General features: G+C 36.0%; 1 protein-coding gene across 5 annotated transcripts in view; it reads left to right on the forward strand.

Annotated features, from left to right (window-relative positions):
- KCNH7 (potassium voltage-gated channel subfamily H member 7) overlaps positions 1-17,552 on the forward strand; it is a 477,325-nt gene that overhangs the window by 395,390 nt on the left and 64,383 nt on the right. For all 5 annotated transcript variants that reach the window (XM_032409337.1, XM_032409301.1, XM_032409310.1 and 2 more), the window contains one exon: positions 7,860-8,285. In XM_032409337.1, the coding sequence (XP_032265228.1) occupies positions 7,860-8,285 (426 nt within the window). The remainder of the gene's footprint in view (positions 1-7,859; positions 8,286-17,552) is intronic.

The raw sequence follows: 17,552 nt of genomic DNA on the forward strand, positions 1-17,552 counted from the left end.
GCCCATGCCCAGGTGGCCATTGGCATGAAAGTTCAGAGTTTATGGCCTTGGAAGAACCTGTAATTTTTAATATACATGTGTTTACAGTAATTTATGAATATTATAAATGTTTAAGATATTATCTAACCCAGTTCTCTCATATTCTGAGTCACACATATTTTGAGCAGCAGATAGTTTTTGTATTATTAGCATATATACTACATACAAAACAAAACACTAAACCTAACACTTAGGTGTACGCACATGACTCCGATTTTTACAAAATCGTACTATCATCTGACTCAGTCCAACACACACACACACACACACACACACATGCACACATGCATAAATGATACAATGCCTACTTTAACCTAAGCCTTAGAAAATTATTTGAAAAAAAAAAGAAAATTATTTGAATATGGACAGCTGCAGTGATTCTACTACCTAATTTTAATATTTTATTTACATAAAAACCTTCCTAAGTGACAGATTTCACTTGTTGGGTGACTCTTTTTCATCTTTTATTTTAAATATTTGGGTAATTATCAGTGGGACTGCCTGTTTTCATGAAAATTACTCAGATTTTGCTGGACTTCTTAAATCATCTGCTGAAAAGCCAGGGGAATTTAAATCTTTTCTGATGCTAAATGACCTATCTGATTCATTTTGTTACTGACTACTTTTCCTGATAGATAAAAATATAGCTAGCCTATTAGTTAACTGCAAGTCCTGAGTAAAGGATAAATAACAGATGAGCATTCTCTACCAACACCTCAGCATGGCGTTTAACGGCTGCCAAAAGTACGGGATAATCTTTTGGAAAGCTTAATCGCTCCCTATTGCACTTTTCAAAAGAGAAGAGTAGTTATTAATCCTGGTGTTCACACAAAATTTTCGCAGTAGATCTTCATTGAATAAATAGTGTTGTTTTGTATAAAGATTTTGGTTTTATATAACACTTAACTGTTACAGGTTAAACAAATAGCAGTGTGTTAGCAAGATGAAAAACTGGATTTGATAAAGAAAACCATATTTTAGTCTGTGTTAAACTGTACATTTAATTGGTGGTTTGAGGAAAAAGAAAATAGGAGTGTCTTTCTGGAGAGCACGGAGTTCCCCTTTTTTATAGAGCGAGGGTTTGTTGTTGTTTTTTTCCTTCTTTTTTCTTGCACTCTTAAAAGAAAATCCTTATAATAGTTCAATTAATCATGTTTTATCTTTCTAAAGTATGTTATTTCTCAAATGTGTGGGAGAAGTTGGCTCTTGTAAGGAAACTTAATGAATTGTGTAGCAGCCTTTCTCCTTTTCATCACTGGTGCCTCAGAATCCTATTCACATTTTTAAAACAGATATTTGCCTGTCTAATATTTCATTTCCAACATAACGGCTCTAAAGCACTTTCATGATTAATATTAACTTACTTATGACTTATAATTTATACATTTACCATATTTCCAAAGAAGCATAAAGTGACATTATAAAAGATACATGCATTTAGATCATTGAAATGGAAATAGAACAACTAAAACAATGTGAAGGGAAATAGAAATAATTGTACTGAAATTTTAAACTCATAGTTTTTTTTGTTTTTTTTTTAAGATTTTTTATTTATTCATTTGAGAGAGAGAAAGAGAGAGAGAGCAAGCAAGAGTATGAGCAGGGGGGAAGGGGCAGTGGGACTCGATCCCAGGACCCTGGGATCATGACCTGAGCCAAAGGCAGACGCTTAACCGACTGAGCCACCCAGGCACCCCTTAAACTCATAGTTTTAGGCAAGAAGGAAAAAAGAGAATACAATTAATGAAATAATTCTTATTGTCCTGTTTTTTTAATAAAAAAGAAATGAAACCTTTTGATTCCTCAAGAGAGATCAATTATTTCCGGGAAATGGATTATAAAAGGAGTACATAATGCAAATATTTACTAAAATGATATTAACCGACATAAACATTGCATTTAGTGGTAGTTTTATGGAGGAAAAATGAAAAAGCATACATATGTCAATCCAGAATGAAAACTTGAAGTCTGAATATGAAACTTTAATAAAGCAAAAGTACTTCAATAAGAGGTCTAACCTAGTGAGTCTCTGAGAAGTGGCTGTGTTTTAATCTAACTTAATGAGCAATGCAGCCAAGTATACTCTGAGGAATAAGCATTTGCAGACTTAGCTTTTTCGACTATCTTCTTGTAACATGATTTGTCTGAGCCACCGATTTGTCGGGACTTTAAAGGCAAACACGTCAAGGCCGACAAAGTCGGCATTGTGTTTAGTCTGTATGGCTGAATGAAGACCAACATAATATGAATGAGATGTGCAGAGAGCAAATTAAACATTCTGTTGTAGAAACAGTAATCCAAGCTTATCCAACAAGGAACTCTGATAGGAGTGAGCCCTTGTGATGTGTGTAGACCCAGTTCTTTTTTTCCATTAGGAAATTACATCCTCAATTGATCTTAGGCCTTTCTGGCTGAAATTCTAAAATTACTGTTTTTTATTGTGAAAAAATACAAACATGTTTTAAAAATAGGAAATACTATATGCCCATCTCCCAGTTTTAGTAAAAGTCAACACACAACTAATGTTGCTGCAAAAAACCAGACTTTCTCTCTACCTTCCATTCTCTCACCCTGGATTACAATAGTCCCCCATTATCTGCAGCCTTGCTTTCTGCAGTTTCAGTTACCCATGGTCAACCATGGTTTGAAAGCAGATGATCATCTGTCTGACTATCATCCAAAGCTCAATGGTAGCCTAACATTATGTCACAATACCTGTGTCGTTCACCTCACTTCATCTCATCACATAGACATTTTATTATCCCACATATTACAAGAAGAAGGGTCAGTACATTACAATAAGATATTTTGAGAGAGAGAGAGAGAGACCCCACATTTACATAACTTTTATTACAGCACATGGTTATAATGGTTCTATTTTATTGTTACTGTTGTTAATCTCTTACTGTGCCTAATTTATCAGTTAAACTTTATCATAGGTGTGTATGTATAGGGAGAAATATAATATATATTGGATTCAGTATCATTTGTAGTTTCAGGCATCCACTAGGGGCCTTGGAATGCACGCCCCACAGTTACCCTAAAAGCTATAGCACTTTATTCATAAATATTTCACTGTGTACCCCTAAAAAGTAAATACTATCTAAAAAAGCCACAATAGCATCACACCTAAAAACAATTGTCAATAATTCCTGTGATAGCTTGTCTCCAAGATGGTCAATAGAATATGGAAAAAATGATCCCATACTATTCCCAGGCCTTGACTTTAAGAAGACTGGACATTTCTACTTCTCCCTTAGGAGTACTGAGCTACCACATGGACATCTTACTATCCTGCTGAAGAGACCATATAGAAAAGTACCACAAAAAGGGACTGTATAGAGAAATTATATATAGTTTTTATAGAAACTGTATCTCTGTATGTATATATACATACATCTCTCTCTCTCTGTATATACATATATATATACACACATATGTATACACAGTCTTTATATTATATATCTCTATATATAACTCTATATGTAACACAGTTTTTATAAAAATTATATATATAAAAACTCTCTCTATACATAGATAAATAGATATAGATATGTATCTTTAGATTATATTTATCTAGAGTCAGAGAAAGGGAGAGACCCAATTGTTCCAGCGTATTGCATGAGGCCAGCCTTAAACTTTCCCCACCAAGGTACTAGACATATCGGTGAAGACTTTCCAGATTCTCTACACAAGTGCAGCCACCAGCCAAACATCTGAGTGACCCCAATTTACACTGTGTGGAGCAGAAGAATAGCCCAACTGGGTTCAGCCTAAATTTCTTGTCCATAGAATCATGAATAATAAAATGACTGTTATTTTAAACCACAATGTCTTGTTTTAGTTTATTCCAGTGAATAGATAACTGAACATTTCCTTAATATTATCAATGTCCAGTCAGTGTTCAACTTTCTCCAATTGGCTCATAAATGTTTTGGTTATAGTTGGTTTGTTTAAATCAAGAATTAAATGAGTAACCCTAGAATTCTAAATAATAATGAAATTACTTTATGTAGGTATTTCCCATTTTATCAGATACTACTACAGAAACTATTTAATGTGACATGGTTGCTCTGTATAGATAGGGGATTTGAGCAAAGATTCTGTCTCCATCACACAGATGAAAAAACAAAACAAAAAAACCCAGATCCAGTGAGATTAAATTACTTACCAGAAAAATTGGTTTAAACCCAGATCTTCACATTTAAAGTCTAGGGCTCTTTCCCTTATTCTACAAATGGGTGAGCCTTCATAGATTTGTATTACCATGATTGGCTCTAATAAAACTCATTATTGAAACCACAAAAAAACAAATATTTCCTTATTTCTCATTCTTATCTTGAGATGCGTTTATTTCCCAAATGTATCCCTCTTTTTAGTCTCGGCCACCTCCCCTTAATACAGGCTTTCCTGATCTCTCTTCATTTATCTATCTTTCTTAGTACCAAAGTCCTAATTTATCTCTAAGCCTCTGATCCTGCCCCCTCAGGGTTCTCCTGCTTTCCATTGCCAGATGCATTTATCTAAAACTAAACTTGGTCACCTTGCCTTCTCTGCCTGGTAACCTTTAACAATTCTTAAAACAATATTCACAGAAAAGAATATTCTCAAAGGACCATAAGTTCTCCCAGAAGATCTTAAAAACCTGTGTATGGGGGCGCCTGGGTGGCTCAGTCGTTAAGCGTCTGCCTTCGGCTCAGGTCGTGATCTCAGGGTCCTGGGATCGAGCCCCGCATCGGGCTCCCTGCTCTGCGGGAAGCCTGCTTCTCCCTCTCCCACTCCCCCTGCTTCTGTTCCCTCTCTCGCTGTGTCTCTCTCTGTCAAATAAATAAATAAAATCTTAAAAAAAAAAAAAAAAAAAACCTGTGTATGTTGGTGAAAACTCAAAACAAAATAATCTTCTGACTCAGTAAGATAATCACTTAATAGTAGAGGGCTACCTGACTTCGGTGCCCATGACCACATTTGGATTGATAATGAGACCTCATGGTGCTGAAGTATGCTATATAAATAAAAGTTTTGAAATCATTGGCTAGTAAAATTCATGAGAGAATTGAATGATAAAACATAGGCATACCCATGCAGAAGTCAAAAGAACGTGTACCATATAATTTGGTACCATACCAATTACTGCAAATGCATTTTGTCCACCAGCAGCACAAGGCGGCTTATAATTCCTCAACACACGACACATTATTTCATGCCTCCCTACCTTTGTTCATTCTGTTCCCTCTGCCTGTAACAGTCTTCCGTTTCCAGTTTCCTCATCCCCCAGCTGCATTCTTTTCTTTCCCCCCACTCAAAGTCTCAGTTCAAGTGACATCTTTCCCTGAAAAGCCTCTATGGAGACTACCCCCTTCATCAGCACCACCACCAACCCAGGAATGGATGGACCTCATCAGGGCTTCCCTTTGCACGTCTTTTTCTCCCAGTAGACCATAAACTGCAATTTCAGGGACAGTATGTTTCCAATTTTTCAGTTTCCAGCTCTTAGCACAGCGGTCCTCTGTTACAGGAATGCTTGCATATGTGGGATGGAAAGGGCTCCATCCACAGTTTTCACTTCTCAGGGGATGCTCAATGGTGCTGAATGCATTCTAACTTAGACCTCTGCTAAAACAGGCATTCAAACTGCCATATGTGGGAAGTTGGTATCAGGGGCATGTCACTTAAGCAGGGAGCAAACTCAGACAAATATCCCTCTCTTTAAGAATGACTTTTTTTGTTGTTGTTGTTCTCTTTGGATAATTACATACCCTTTCTTTATGAGAGAAATTTGTGAATTTAGGGATTTGGAAATATCTCAGTAGTTCAAAGATTTTAGCCAAATTTTGTCAGAGTGCATAAAAGAATCTACTGAGAGAAGGAACTGGAAAAATAGAATGGGTCCATATTTTAGATGACTTTGAGAGGCAAAATAAGATTTCGGATTTTACTTTCTACACTCTGAATCTTCCCTGGTTTTTTTGTTTGTTTGTTTTGTTTTGTTTTGTTTTTAGAAAGGGATATTACATGGTAACACCTTAAGAGATGATCCATTCTTTCCAGACCAAAATATTATGGGCTAATTTTCTGTACTGAGCATAACAAGATTGGAGTTCTAACAGTCTGCAGTAATCAACTGACAGACTTTCCAAACATTATTCCTCTTTAGAGTTAGAGATAAAGATTGAGACCTTGGATTCTGAAAATTTTCAGTATTTCAGAAACAATGAAATCACTTTATTTTCCAGATTTCTTTTTTTACTAATAATTCCTGTCCTTTCTCATAATAGCTTAAAATAAAGCCATGTTTCCTATTCAAATTTACTCTGGACTGAAAAAAAAATGGCTAGGTTCTGTATTATTATTATTTTTTCAATTCAAATTAAATCAGTTTAGCTGTTACCTTAAAGCACCTTTGTCTATTTTAACTGAACTGTTATATTTAAAAATCATGCTGTACCTCATTTGTGGTTGTTATTAAACTTCTCAAGTTCTTTTTAAGATAAGAATGGTAGCTCATATGTGAAAAAAGGTATGAGATATGACAATGAAAATAAGATTAAAAATTGAAATTTGCCTATGATATTGTTATAATCAAGTTAAAACCTACAGGGATAGAATTACCAAGAACAGAGAAATAACACTCTTTGACTAACCAGTAGGGGATTGTCTGAGGTTCTTGCTGCAAAGTTGATAATATATTAGCGGTATTTAGGAGAATCTAGCCTAAAAATTTATTCAGTGAAATTAACTCTGAGAGACATTGCATATACATGGGATATTCATAATATAAGAGTATATATAACCCCCTGCTCCCTTAAAATATGTCTCTAGGTGCAATTTGTGGAGGCATCAAAAAATTTTCATTTTTGTAAACCCCTATATTAAGACTAATTACATTTTTCGGTAACGAGATAACCTTTTTGCTTTGAACTTGGTTCTTGAAACTTAGTCTAAAGTTACCAACTCATGAACTTTTCTACTGGGATGTGATTCAAGTTTAGTTCTAATTTTTTCAGATAAACTAAGATTCTACAAGATGAACTATTTTAGTCTACCAATGTCTTATCATGTAGAATAAATCTCAGGGCTTAAGTGCCCATTGGTGCTAATAATCTTGCAACATTTCCAGACCGATATTCTGAACATCTCTTTGCACCATTCTCTCTTTCTGATTCTCTAAATGTGATGGAGGAGTTTGGGTGAAAGTACATTTGTCCCAGAATAGAAAATATTCTCTCAACTTTTTAGGAAAAAGACTCCTTTGTGTTTATTTTAGTCTCGTGTGCCTTTTTTCTAATGTTAAAAACAGATTGCAGGTGGGAAAATTGTAATTAAAGATTTGAATGAGTTGGGTTTAATTTATCAAGGTTTAATTATAAATTAAATATATGTAAATTTAATATGAACACAGATCCAAGTAGGCTGCTTCTGTTCATTACAGACAATCCTTTCTGAGGTTTGAAAACTGAATTACTCATGTATCAGCCTGATTTTATGATTTTCTAAAAACAGCCATGTATTTTTATTTCTGAGTAGTAGTATGTTCCAAAAGAACCAGTAACCACTCCTTGCTTTCTCGGTGACAATATTCTTTACTTTTCAGTGAAAATCATGTTTATCAAGAAATACCAGTGGAGTTTTCTGGGGTCAAATATACTGCAGAAAGGGTGTTTATATCAGGTCCTTTAAACTATGTGTTTTTCATACATCCTTCACAGTTATATGCATCCTGCCTAATAGATTTTGATGTATAATTACCTTAATATTTCTGTAGGTTAGAAGATCAGATAATGACATTTTTATGTAGTGTGCGATTTTCTTTTTTTGATCAGGTTCTCTCTTTAGGAGCAGATGTCCTGCCAGAATATAAACTGCAGACCCCACGCATCAACAAGTTTACAATATTGCACTACAGCCCCTTCAAGGCAGTCTGGGATTGGCTTATTCTGCTCTTGGTCATATACACTGCTATTTTCACGCCCTACTCTGCAGCCTTTCTCCTCAATGACAGAGAAGAACAGAAAAGACGAGAATGTGGCTATTCTTGTAGCCCATTGAATGTGGTGGACTTGATTGTGGATATTATGTTCATCATAGATATTCTCATAAACTTCAGAACAACATATGTAAATCAGAATGAAGAAGTGGTAAGTGATCCGGCCAAAATAGCAATACACTACTTCAAAGGCTGGTTCCTGATCGACATGGTTGCAGCAATTCCTTTTGACTTGCTGATTTTTGGATCTGGTTCTGATGAGGTAAGTGCTGCTTAAGCATCTTATTTTCTGAAAGATTGCGATTACAAAAGTGAATCTATTTCAACTGCAAAAACAAAAAACAAAAAACAAAAAAACCCACAAGTTGTTGCTTTACAAACTTCCCGTATCTCAGAGATGAAATTCATTTCATCGGAAATGCTATAAAATGAAATGGGACGATCTTGCCACTGCAAATACTTCACAACTCTCTCTTTTTTTGTTAAGAGATACTAAAGACTATTTATCTTTTAACCAAGAAAGGAAATTTTGGAAAAGTGTTTCATAGCACATAACACATTTCCAGGCTGTAAAATCTCTACATGTTAACTTCATGGGTATAAAACTGTCAAAGTTGAAGATGTCTCTTTCTTTCTTGACTCATAATTGTGGTTTGAGACAGCAGGAACTTGTTTTATGTTCAAATTATGTGGAAGAGGCATCTTCTAAAATGTCTTGTTCAAAACTCTTTCTCTTAAATAGTATCTAGAATGGAAAAGACTTCTTGTGTTCCCAGTATCTTATGAAGCTGGAAACTTCAAGGAAATCTGACAAGTAAGAGTACAGTGCATTTTCTGGTTGGAGTCCATAACTTTAACCAGATTCTCAAGGGGTTCTTTGATCCAAAAGCAGTTAAGTTCTCCTAAAGTCCCCTCCATTTAATTGCCATGAATTTTTATTGTAAATAATCTTCCTGGATTCTGTAATGGAAAGACTTACAGAAGATGTGAAAGTAGTTCTCAGGGAGTAGCTTGAGAAAGATAACCTCAATGTGTTGAGTTTTAAAAATTCAGGTTACTTTTCTACCTGAGAACCCCATCTTTTCTTTTTGTTCAAGAGATCAAATATCAAAATGCCTTCTGCAGATGTTTGCTCCCTGACCAATTAAGGCTTCAGGAGAAAAGAATCCTCCTCTGCCGAGGGGAACAATTGGTTTAGAAGTAAATTCTCTCCAATAGATCATGCCTGTTGAACTCTGGTCAGTTAAGAACAGGGCAGTAGAGGGGCACCTGGGTGGCTCAGTCGGTTAAGCATCAGACTGATTTCAGCTTTGGTTCTGATCTCAGGGTCCTGGGATGGAGCCCTGCGTCAGGCTCCGCGGAGTCTGCTTGAGAGATTCTCTCCCTCTCCATACCCTGCTACCACTCTCCCAGCCCCTGCTTTTTCTTTCTCTCTTTCTCAAATAAATAAGTAAAATCTTAAAAAAAAAAAAAAAAAAAGAGCAGGGCAATGGAGCAATATGTTCTTCCTGGATTCTACAAACCTTACACAAAGCCTCAAGCCTGACTCTCCTCATCAGTAAGGATAATAATATTATTTCCCCTCTTACATTGTTTTATTTATTTTTAATTTGAGGCTCTAATGAGATAATACCTGTGAAACTCTTAGAAAAATAATCAGAAAAAATTAGCTGCTGTTAAACCAGTTGAACTTTTCATGTTAGATACTCCTAACTTTGGTTGTTAATTTAGAGGCAAGAAAGCAAAATACTTCTTGATACTTATCTTTATGAGTTTCTTACAATGGGTGATCCATGTATTTACATCAAATAAGTTCTTATTGATAAACAATAGAGTAAAATCTCACTCTTTCAAATTTTAAAATATGTACACCAATAGCAAATTAAATTTCAACTTGATGAAATAAAAGAATGGGTGAACAAATAAATAGGTAAATAGGATCATTAGGGGAAGTTGATTTACTGATGAGATTTAATCAATAACAATTAAACCAGTATTTGAATATGCTGATTAAAACCATTAAGGTAGAATTTCTAGGCTGCAACATTTGATTAGTTTATTTCTAATTTCTATATCACTTGAAAATAATAACATTAAAATATGTGATTTTGATGATCACTATTTCAGACAGGACTTCAAGAGAGCTGAAACAAAAATCGTGATTCATGTTAGTATAGGATGAAGTAGTCTCTGGGAAAAATGATGTCTGGACTATGTTTTCCAGGTAGCATCAAGGAAAATGTGAAGTTTGCCTCAAAGAAAGCAATGCCAGGTCTCTACTCCTGTGTGCTTTCATGGGCTCCCCCATGGTCCCAAAGCTACTCCTCATTCTTTTAAGATGTGATATGATATGAGAAAAGTTCTGACTTTGGACTCAGACCTGGGTCTAACTCTCCTCTTTGCCGCTTACTTGCTATATTTTGGCAAGAGACTTAACTCATTAAGATTTCATTTGTGTTTCTGTAAAATGGTGAAAGGTCTGTTCTTATGATTTTAAAAAATAAAGCAGGGGCGCCTGGGTGGCTCAGTCGTTAAGCGTCTGCCTTCAGCTCAGGTCATGATCTCAGGGTCCTGGGATCGAGTCCCGCATCGGGCTCCTGGCTCAGAGGGGAGCCTGCTTCTCCCTCTTCCCCTGCTTGTGTTTCCTCTCTCGCTGTGTCTCTCTCTGTCAAAAGATAAATAAAATCTTTTTAAAAAAATAAATAAATAAATAAAGCAGCATATTTGAAGAGACTAACTCAGTACCAGGTACATAGTAGTACTTGCCAAAGGTTACTCCTCTTCTCCTTTCCATCCCTTTGGATTAAAGTCTGTTTCTTAATGAAGTCTTCCCTTAAACTCACATGTTACCACAGTAATCCATAAATACTTTAATTAATCTTTATTCAATAAATACTGAGTGTCTCTGATCTTACAGTAGTTATTAGATTAGCTAGTTGCAGTTAGGAATCCTGAAGAAATGGGAGACAGAAAGGAAATATTTTGAGGATGGTTATTAGGTTGCAAAGCAAAGGAGCATGGGATGTATTTTAGAGGGAGGTATGTAGGCATCTAGGATAGCAAGTGGAGGGCTGGGTCTGGAAGGGGCATAAGGGTGTCAGCTACTGGGCTGAGTGGGTTATGAGCGGTAACAACAAGACCAATGATGAATTGGACTACTTTATACATTTTTCAAGGGTAATAATGAAGATATTTCTTTTATATACAAAATATATTATATAACTATAATCAGGCTTTTTTTCTTTTTTTTTTTTATCATGTTATGTTAATCTCCATACATTACATCATTAGTTTTTGATGTAGTGTTCCATGATTCATTGTTTGCGTATAACACCTGGTGCTCCATGCAATATGTGCCCTCTTTAATACCCATCACCAGGCTAACACATCCCCCCACCCCCCTCCCCTCTAGAACCCTCAGTTTGTTTCTCAGAGTCCATAGTCTCTCATGGTTCGTCTCCCCCTCTGATTTACCCCCCCTTCATTTTTCCCTTCCTGCTATCTTCTTCTTTTTTAGTTTTTTAACATATACTGTATTATTTGTTTCAGAGGTACAGGTCTGTGATTCAACAGTCTTACATAATTCACAGCACTCACCATAGCACATACTCTCACCAATGTCTATCACTCAGCCACCCCATCCCTCCCACCCCCCATCACTCCAGCAACAGGCTTTTTTTTAAAGATTTATTTATTTATTTGAAAGAGAGAGCAAGGGGGGGGGGGAGAGGCAGAGGGAGAGGGAGAGAGTCCCTAAGCAGACTCCCCACTGAGCGCAGAGCCCAACCAGGGGCTCAATCCTAGGACTCCAAGGTCATGATCTGAGCTGAAAAAGAGCCGGATGCTAAACTGACTGAGCTACCCAGGTGCCCCTATAATCAAGCTTTTAGTTAGTTTTTCAATACATAGTGATATTTCAGAATGATACTTTTCCAAAAGTGTATAATGTCATGTAGTAAAAGTATCAAAAATACTTAGCTTCTATTTTTGTTTCTGGCAAAAAAAGAAAAATGCTTCTAGAAAAAAAGAGATCTTATATTCAAAGGAACTAATTTGGGAAGTTTCATCACATGAATATGAAAAAAGAAAACTTTTTGGGATTTTTGACCCAAAACTAAATGGCAAATCCTAAAATCATTAAGCTAGAGGTCACTCTGATGAGAGATTATCCAGTGCAATGTTTTTCAAACTGGAGTATCATAGAGGTGACTGAGAGAGTTGGCCTGAGTTCAGAGGCCCTCAAGAGTTGACATCAGGACAGATTGATAAGACTCAGAGCCATCCACCTCTACTATAAAGGATTAGCTCGATTGCGTCTGCTATACCAGTTGGAGTTTCATGTAATTTTTTTTACAAATTTTAATTAGAATTGACTTAACTCATTTTGCCATTTCCAGAAAGTGCTGTGGTAACCTCTACTCGAGTAGGTTCATTCATTCTGTAAGCATTTATTGAGAACCAACTACTGCCAACATGCTAGACTCTGCGTTTACAAAAAAGAGTAAGACAAGGACCCCACTGACTGGGAACTCACAGTCTACAAAGGAGAAGAGCAGAGGAGCAGAGAGAATACTATCTGATAAATGCCTTAATAGCACCATGTACAGGGGGACATGTGAGCATGCAAGGGAGGGTTCCTGAATACAAGTGGATGTTTTTCAGGTAGAAGGGGTAAGAAAGTCATGCCAGTTAAAGGGGAAGCCCATTAGAAGCATGGAGTTACAAGGTGTTGGTTCCCAGTCCTATCAGACCCAATATAACAAATATTTTATAAAGCCCCTTTTATTATTGTTAAATAAAAGTCATAAATAGTATAGCCTTTTTATACACATAATTTCATAAATATAATATATAATGCCTGCCCTTAATATAAAGAAGAAATAAAAGAAATGTGTACATAATAAAATACCTAGTTGAATATATAAATGCTCCAGGCATGTCTACGTTAAATGATATAATGAAATTATCAGATGTTTGTACCTAGTTATAATGAGGAAGTCCATATTTGAGCAATAAACTCAATAGTAAGTTGAATATTAGTTTCTTTTATATTTTCATTTTAACATGAGGGTTGAATATGTATGTATGTGCTTACATGGGTATACATGTGTATGCATACACACATACAGGTAGATACGTATACACACACATATATTAATATTTACACACGCCTAGAAATCTCATGACTGTGATAACAACAACAGTGGACTGACATAGCCATGCTGTATACACACAGTATACAATACCACAGGACTTGCTGTCACTGAAGATATAATTTTCTGGAACAGTAAACAATTCTTAGTGAAGGTCCAAACTAAACAAGTGAATTATCTCTCAGTTTACAAAGTAGTTAAATTCCTGGATATTTTAATGAATATTAAAACATGCAAAAGTGAACATCTGTTTATATGTAAAACCCAGCATTGAAGCTCAATAAATAAGTTTGGGTTTTGCCAATACAAATGACTGTGGGGCATTGAAAAATTATATAGGACACAGATAATTTTTTTTGCTGTTGGAGACTGCTGTAGGCATTATAGGACTTCTACTTGCATCACTGTACTGGGAAGTAAGGAAAAATTCAGGAAGATGGTGTCAAATACTGTAAAGACATAAAGTAGGATGAAGACCGGAAATAAATCACTGGGTGTGTCAGTTCACTATGCGTTGCTATCGATTAGATGAGATATTGGCCACAGCCAAACTGAAGTGGCTTCAGAAATTAATAGGAAGCAAGTAGGGCCCCTTCTTGCTAGAATCTTGGTAATAAAAGGGTTGGGGGGGAAGGCAGTACTGGAAGGCTACACATGGTGAAGGAAAGAGTTACTGTTTTTGTTTCTGCTTTTCCCCCTTAAGAAGTTCATGAGCTGACAAGAAAAAGCCATGTGGTGCAGAATGACTTCCGCAGGTGGCTAACTTGGAGGAGGACATTAGGAACGATTTGGGGGGAAGTGCCATTTGAGTTGAGACTTGACCGGAAAAAAACTAGCCTCATGAAAATACATGCAGAGCATTTAAAGCAAAAGAAAACACTAGTGAAAATGGCCCAAGTGGGGAACAAACTTGGTGTGTTAGAACAGAAAGAAGACCAGTGGCAGCTAGGCTGAACCATAGTGAGTTGGGAGTTGAGTGCTAAGATAGGAGGATGCAGAGACAGGGACCAAACTGTGCGCAACAGTGACGTTTGGGGTTTATTCTGGCTGCAGTGGAGACTTCCAAATCAGAACAGTATGATCTAATGGACGGTTTTAAAGACCTCGTGGCTGATGTCTGCAGACAATTTAGTCAGTTAGAAGCAGGGGAAGGACTTAGAGCTTTTGCTATAATGTAGCAGGAACAAAACAGCAACAGCTTGGACCACATGGTGGCAATAGAGGTGAGGAGATAGAGATATATCTGGAATATCGTAGAGGGGAGCTGTGAGGGCTTGTTGATAGATTAAATACTGTTGGAGGAGTAAGAAACAAAGCAGAATTAATGATGGTTCAAAGATTTTGTTGTTTCTTTCTTCTCGTTTGAAATATTTTGGAGGAGGGAGGTCCTGAAGTGACTTTAGTAGGTGGCCGTTCATTTATCCAGATGGGGAAAAACCTGGGGAGAAAAAGGTGCATTATGGGGGAGAAATTCCTGTTTGGGCCACGTGAAGTTTGAGGCGCTGATCAGTCATCCGAGTACAGATGGCATATAGGCAAGTCAGGGACTCCATGAGCAACTAAAAAGATACATACGTGAGTCTAAGAAAAAGAACTGAGATCCATTAAATTATAAATTAGATATAATCATGGCAAAGATTGGTTTAGATCAGTGCTTCTACCTCAGGACCATGCACGGATTTCAGTGTGGAGCTCCTAAAAGAGTTTGGAGATTCATAGTTGGTAGGTCTAAAGTAAAGCCTTGAAACCTGCATTTTTAAAAGTGGCAGGAATTTCTGCTGTTTAGATATCCAAGATCTGGTGGCCTTATCTGGAACAAAGAGGAAGTCCATGTGCTCATGGGTGAACATTTCTACAAAATAAAGACATAAATAATCAAGTAAAGCAGTGGTTTTAAACTAAATATAAGGACAGTCATGATTTCATCATCACTTAATTCTAACTGAATTATTAAAATGTTTCTTCTATGCATCACAGCATCTCAGATGACCTTAGAGAAAACAATTTTGTTCATGTCAAATGACTTCCTTGCCAATTTCTCTAAATGGTAAGATACTATAACATTTCAGTTTTTATTTACATTCAACTCTGAAGAAGGAAACCTATTCGAATTTTGGATCTATATTATTTTAGCTATAAAACATATATCCTAGCAATGCTGAGTATAGCTTGGCATATACATTTTTTTCTAAAGCCGTTATATGAGCAGAATTGCTCACTTTTTCAAAACAGTCATTTAACTTTTTAGCTTAAGTAAATGTAAATCTCCTACTAATAACTAGAGGATCTTTAAAATGTTAAAAAAAAAAAAAATATGTTGAAGAAAGGAATACTGACAGGGGCGCCTGAGTGTCTCAGTCTGTTAAGCATCTGACTCTTGATTTCCACCCAGATTATGATCTCAGTGTCCTGGGATCGAGCCCTGCATCACTGGGCTCTCTGCTCAGAGGGGATCTGCTTCTCTGTCTCCCTCTGCCCCTACCTCCTACTCATGCTCTCTCACTCTCTCTCAAATAAATAAATAAAATCCTTAAAAAAAAAAAAAAAAAAAGAAAGGAATACTGACAATAACTAGGCTTGCCTATGGCATTAGTATCTTCCTGATGTTAATGCCATCCAGAACGACCAAGGAAGGAAAGGATTCTCTATTTCTTAATTTTTGCATCATCAAATATCATGCCATCCATAGCAAATTATCTCAATATCACTGATGCGAGAGAACATTATTGACTCTGTCTCCAAAAGTCAACTTTTCATTATCTCCCTCAAGTTTTCCCATATTTTGTTTATCTGTGGAAAATCTTACTTTCAAATATATCAACTGTTAGAATCTAGAGCATTCTCTTTAGCTACACACTTCATTAACCTCTTCTTCTCCTGAAAATTAGTGAGGTTTGTTGATTAATTACTTCCTTTGTGGACCTCTCTCCATTCCCATTTTACTGTTATTTTTCATGAATCCTGAATACAGGCAAGGTCTTTGAAACCTAGGTATATACAGTGCTCTTCGAGGGAAAGTTTTAATAGAAAAGAGGAGTTTCTGTTCACATTGATATGTTTGTTTCATTAGTCTGTTAGATGTATCATAGAATGGATACAAGGGAAAACTTAGCAAGCATCTGTATAGAAATTCTGGTCGCCTTGTCAGAATTCTTTCTGAACCTGATCTCTACAGCAGTTGCCATTAGTTTGTTAGATGTGAATTGCTAAAAAAAAAAAAAAGAAGAAGAAGAAGAAGAAGATAGCAGGAAGGGAAAAATGAAGGGGGGATGGGAAATCGGAGGGGGAGATGAACCATGAGACACTATGGACTCTGAGAAACAAACTGAGGGTTCTAGAGGGGAGGGGCGTGGGGGGATGGGTTAGCCTGGTGATGGGTATTAAGGAAGGCACGTATTACATGGAGCACTGGGTGTTATATGCAAACAATGAATCATGGAACACTACATCAAAAACTAATGATTTAATGTATCGTGATTAACATAACATAATAAAAAAAGATAAAAATAAAGTCACATGATAAACTAATGTAATGTATGGTGATTAACATAACATAATAAAATTAAAAAAGTGAATTGTTAAAACATTAGACATATTCATGGTCAAATTTAAATAACAAAATACATTTTGAAGAACTGCATACATAATATATTTCTACCCATAGAGTGACTGTGTGTCCATTTAGATAGTTCTTGAGAGTTAAGACAGCTGTCTCCATTGGCTTGTATTTGAGGCTGTTGGTCATGCCTCTAAAAAATTGCAGTATGACAAGTGAGGGACACAGGATCCTCAATGAAATTATTTTTGAACCAAGGAAATATAAGAACATTTCATCAAAAAAATATGTTTTGCATTAAGTTGATCATTTTTTCATCATGTATATGGGATCTATTGTCTACAATTTGCTAGAGATGACATAAGGTTCAATTTTTGGTGAAATATTTCTCAAAACAAGTCAAATTCCCATTTTAAAAATATAACATCGATAGCTTTTTATTCATTGTAACATTTGCTTCCTACTATTTAAAATAATTTGATGACCAGTTTTTCATGTTATTGTAACTAAAGAAAGGGAAAGTGAGTTCAAATTGCAGCAAAATAGAATGTTAATTATAAACAAAATAAAAATAAACGCATCTTGACAGTAAAGGTTCTTAAATATTGGAGTGAGTTTCACAGGGAGCTTGTAAAATCTTGTGTCTGAAAGCCTGTTTGTGGAGGAATTTGTGAAGTTCGGTATGAATAAAGAAAGGATAAGCTAGGTGATTTCCTTAAGGTTTTTTTACATAATCAAAATATGGTTTTTTTATTGTATCAGTGAATGTGTCCTTAGAAATATTGAAAAAAGTGTGACTCAAGCTGCACAAAGAACTCAA

This window comes from Phoca vitulina, unplaced genomic scaffold (assembly GCF_004348235.1).
Source record: "Phoca vitulina isolate PV1807 unplaced genomic scaffold, GSC_HSeal_1.0 scaffold1, whole genome shotgun sequence".
Taxonomy (NCBI): Eukaryota; Metazoa; Chordata; class Mammalia; order Carnivora; family Phocidae; genus Phoca; species Phoca vitulina.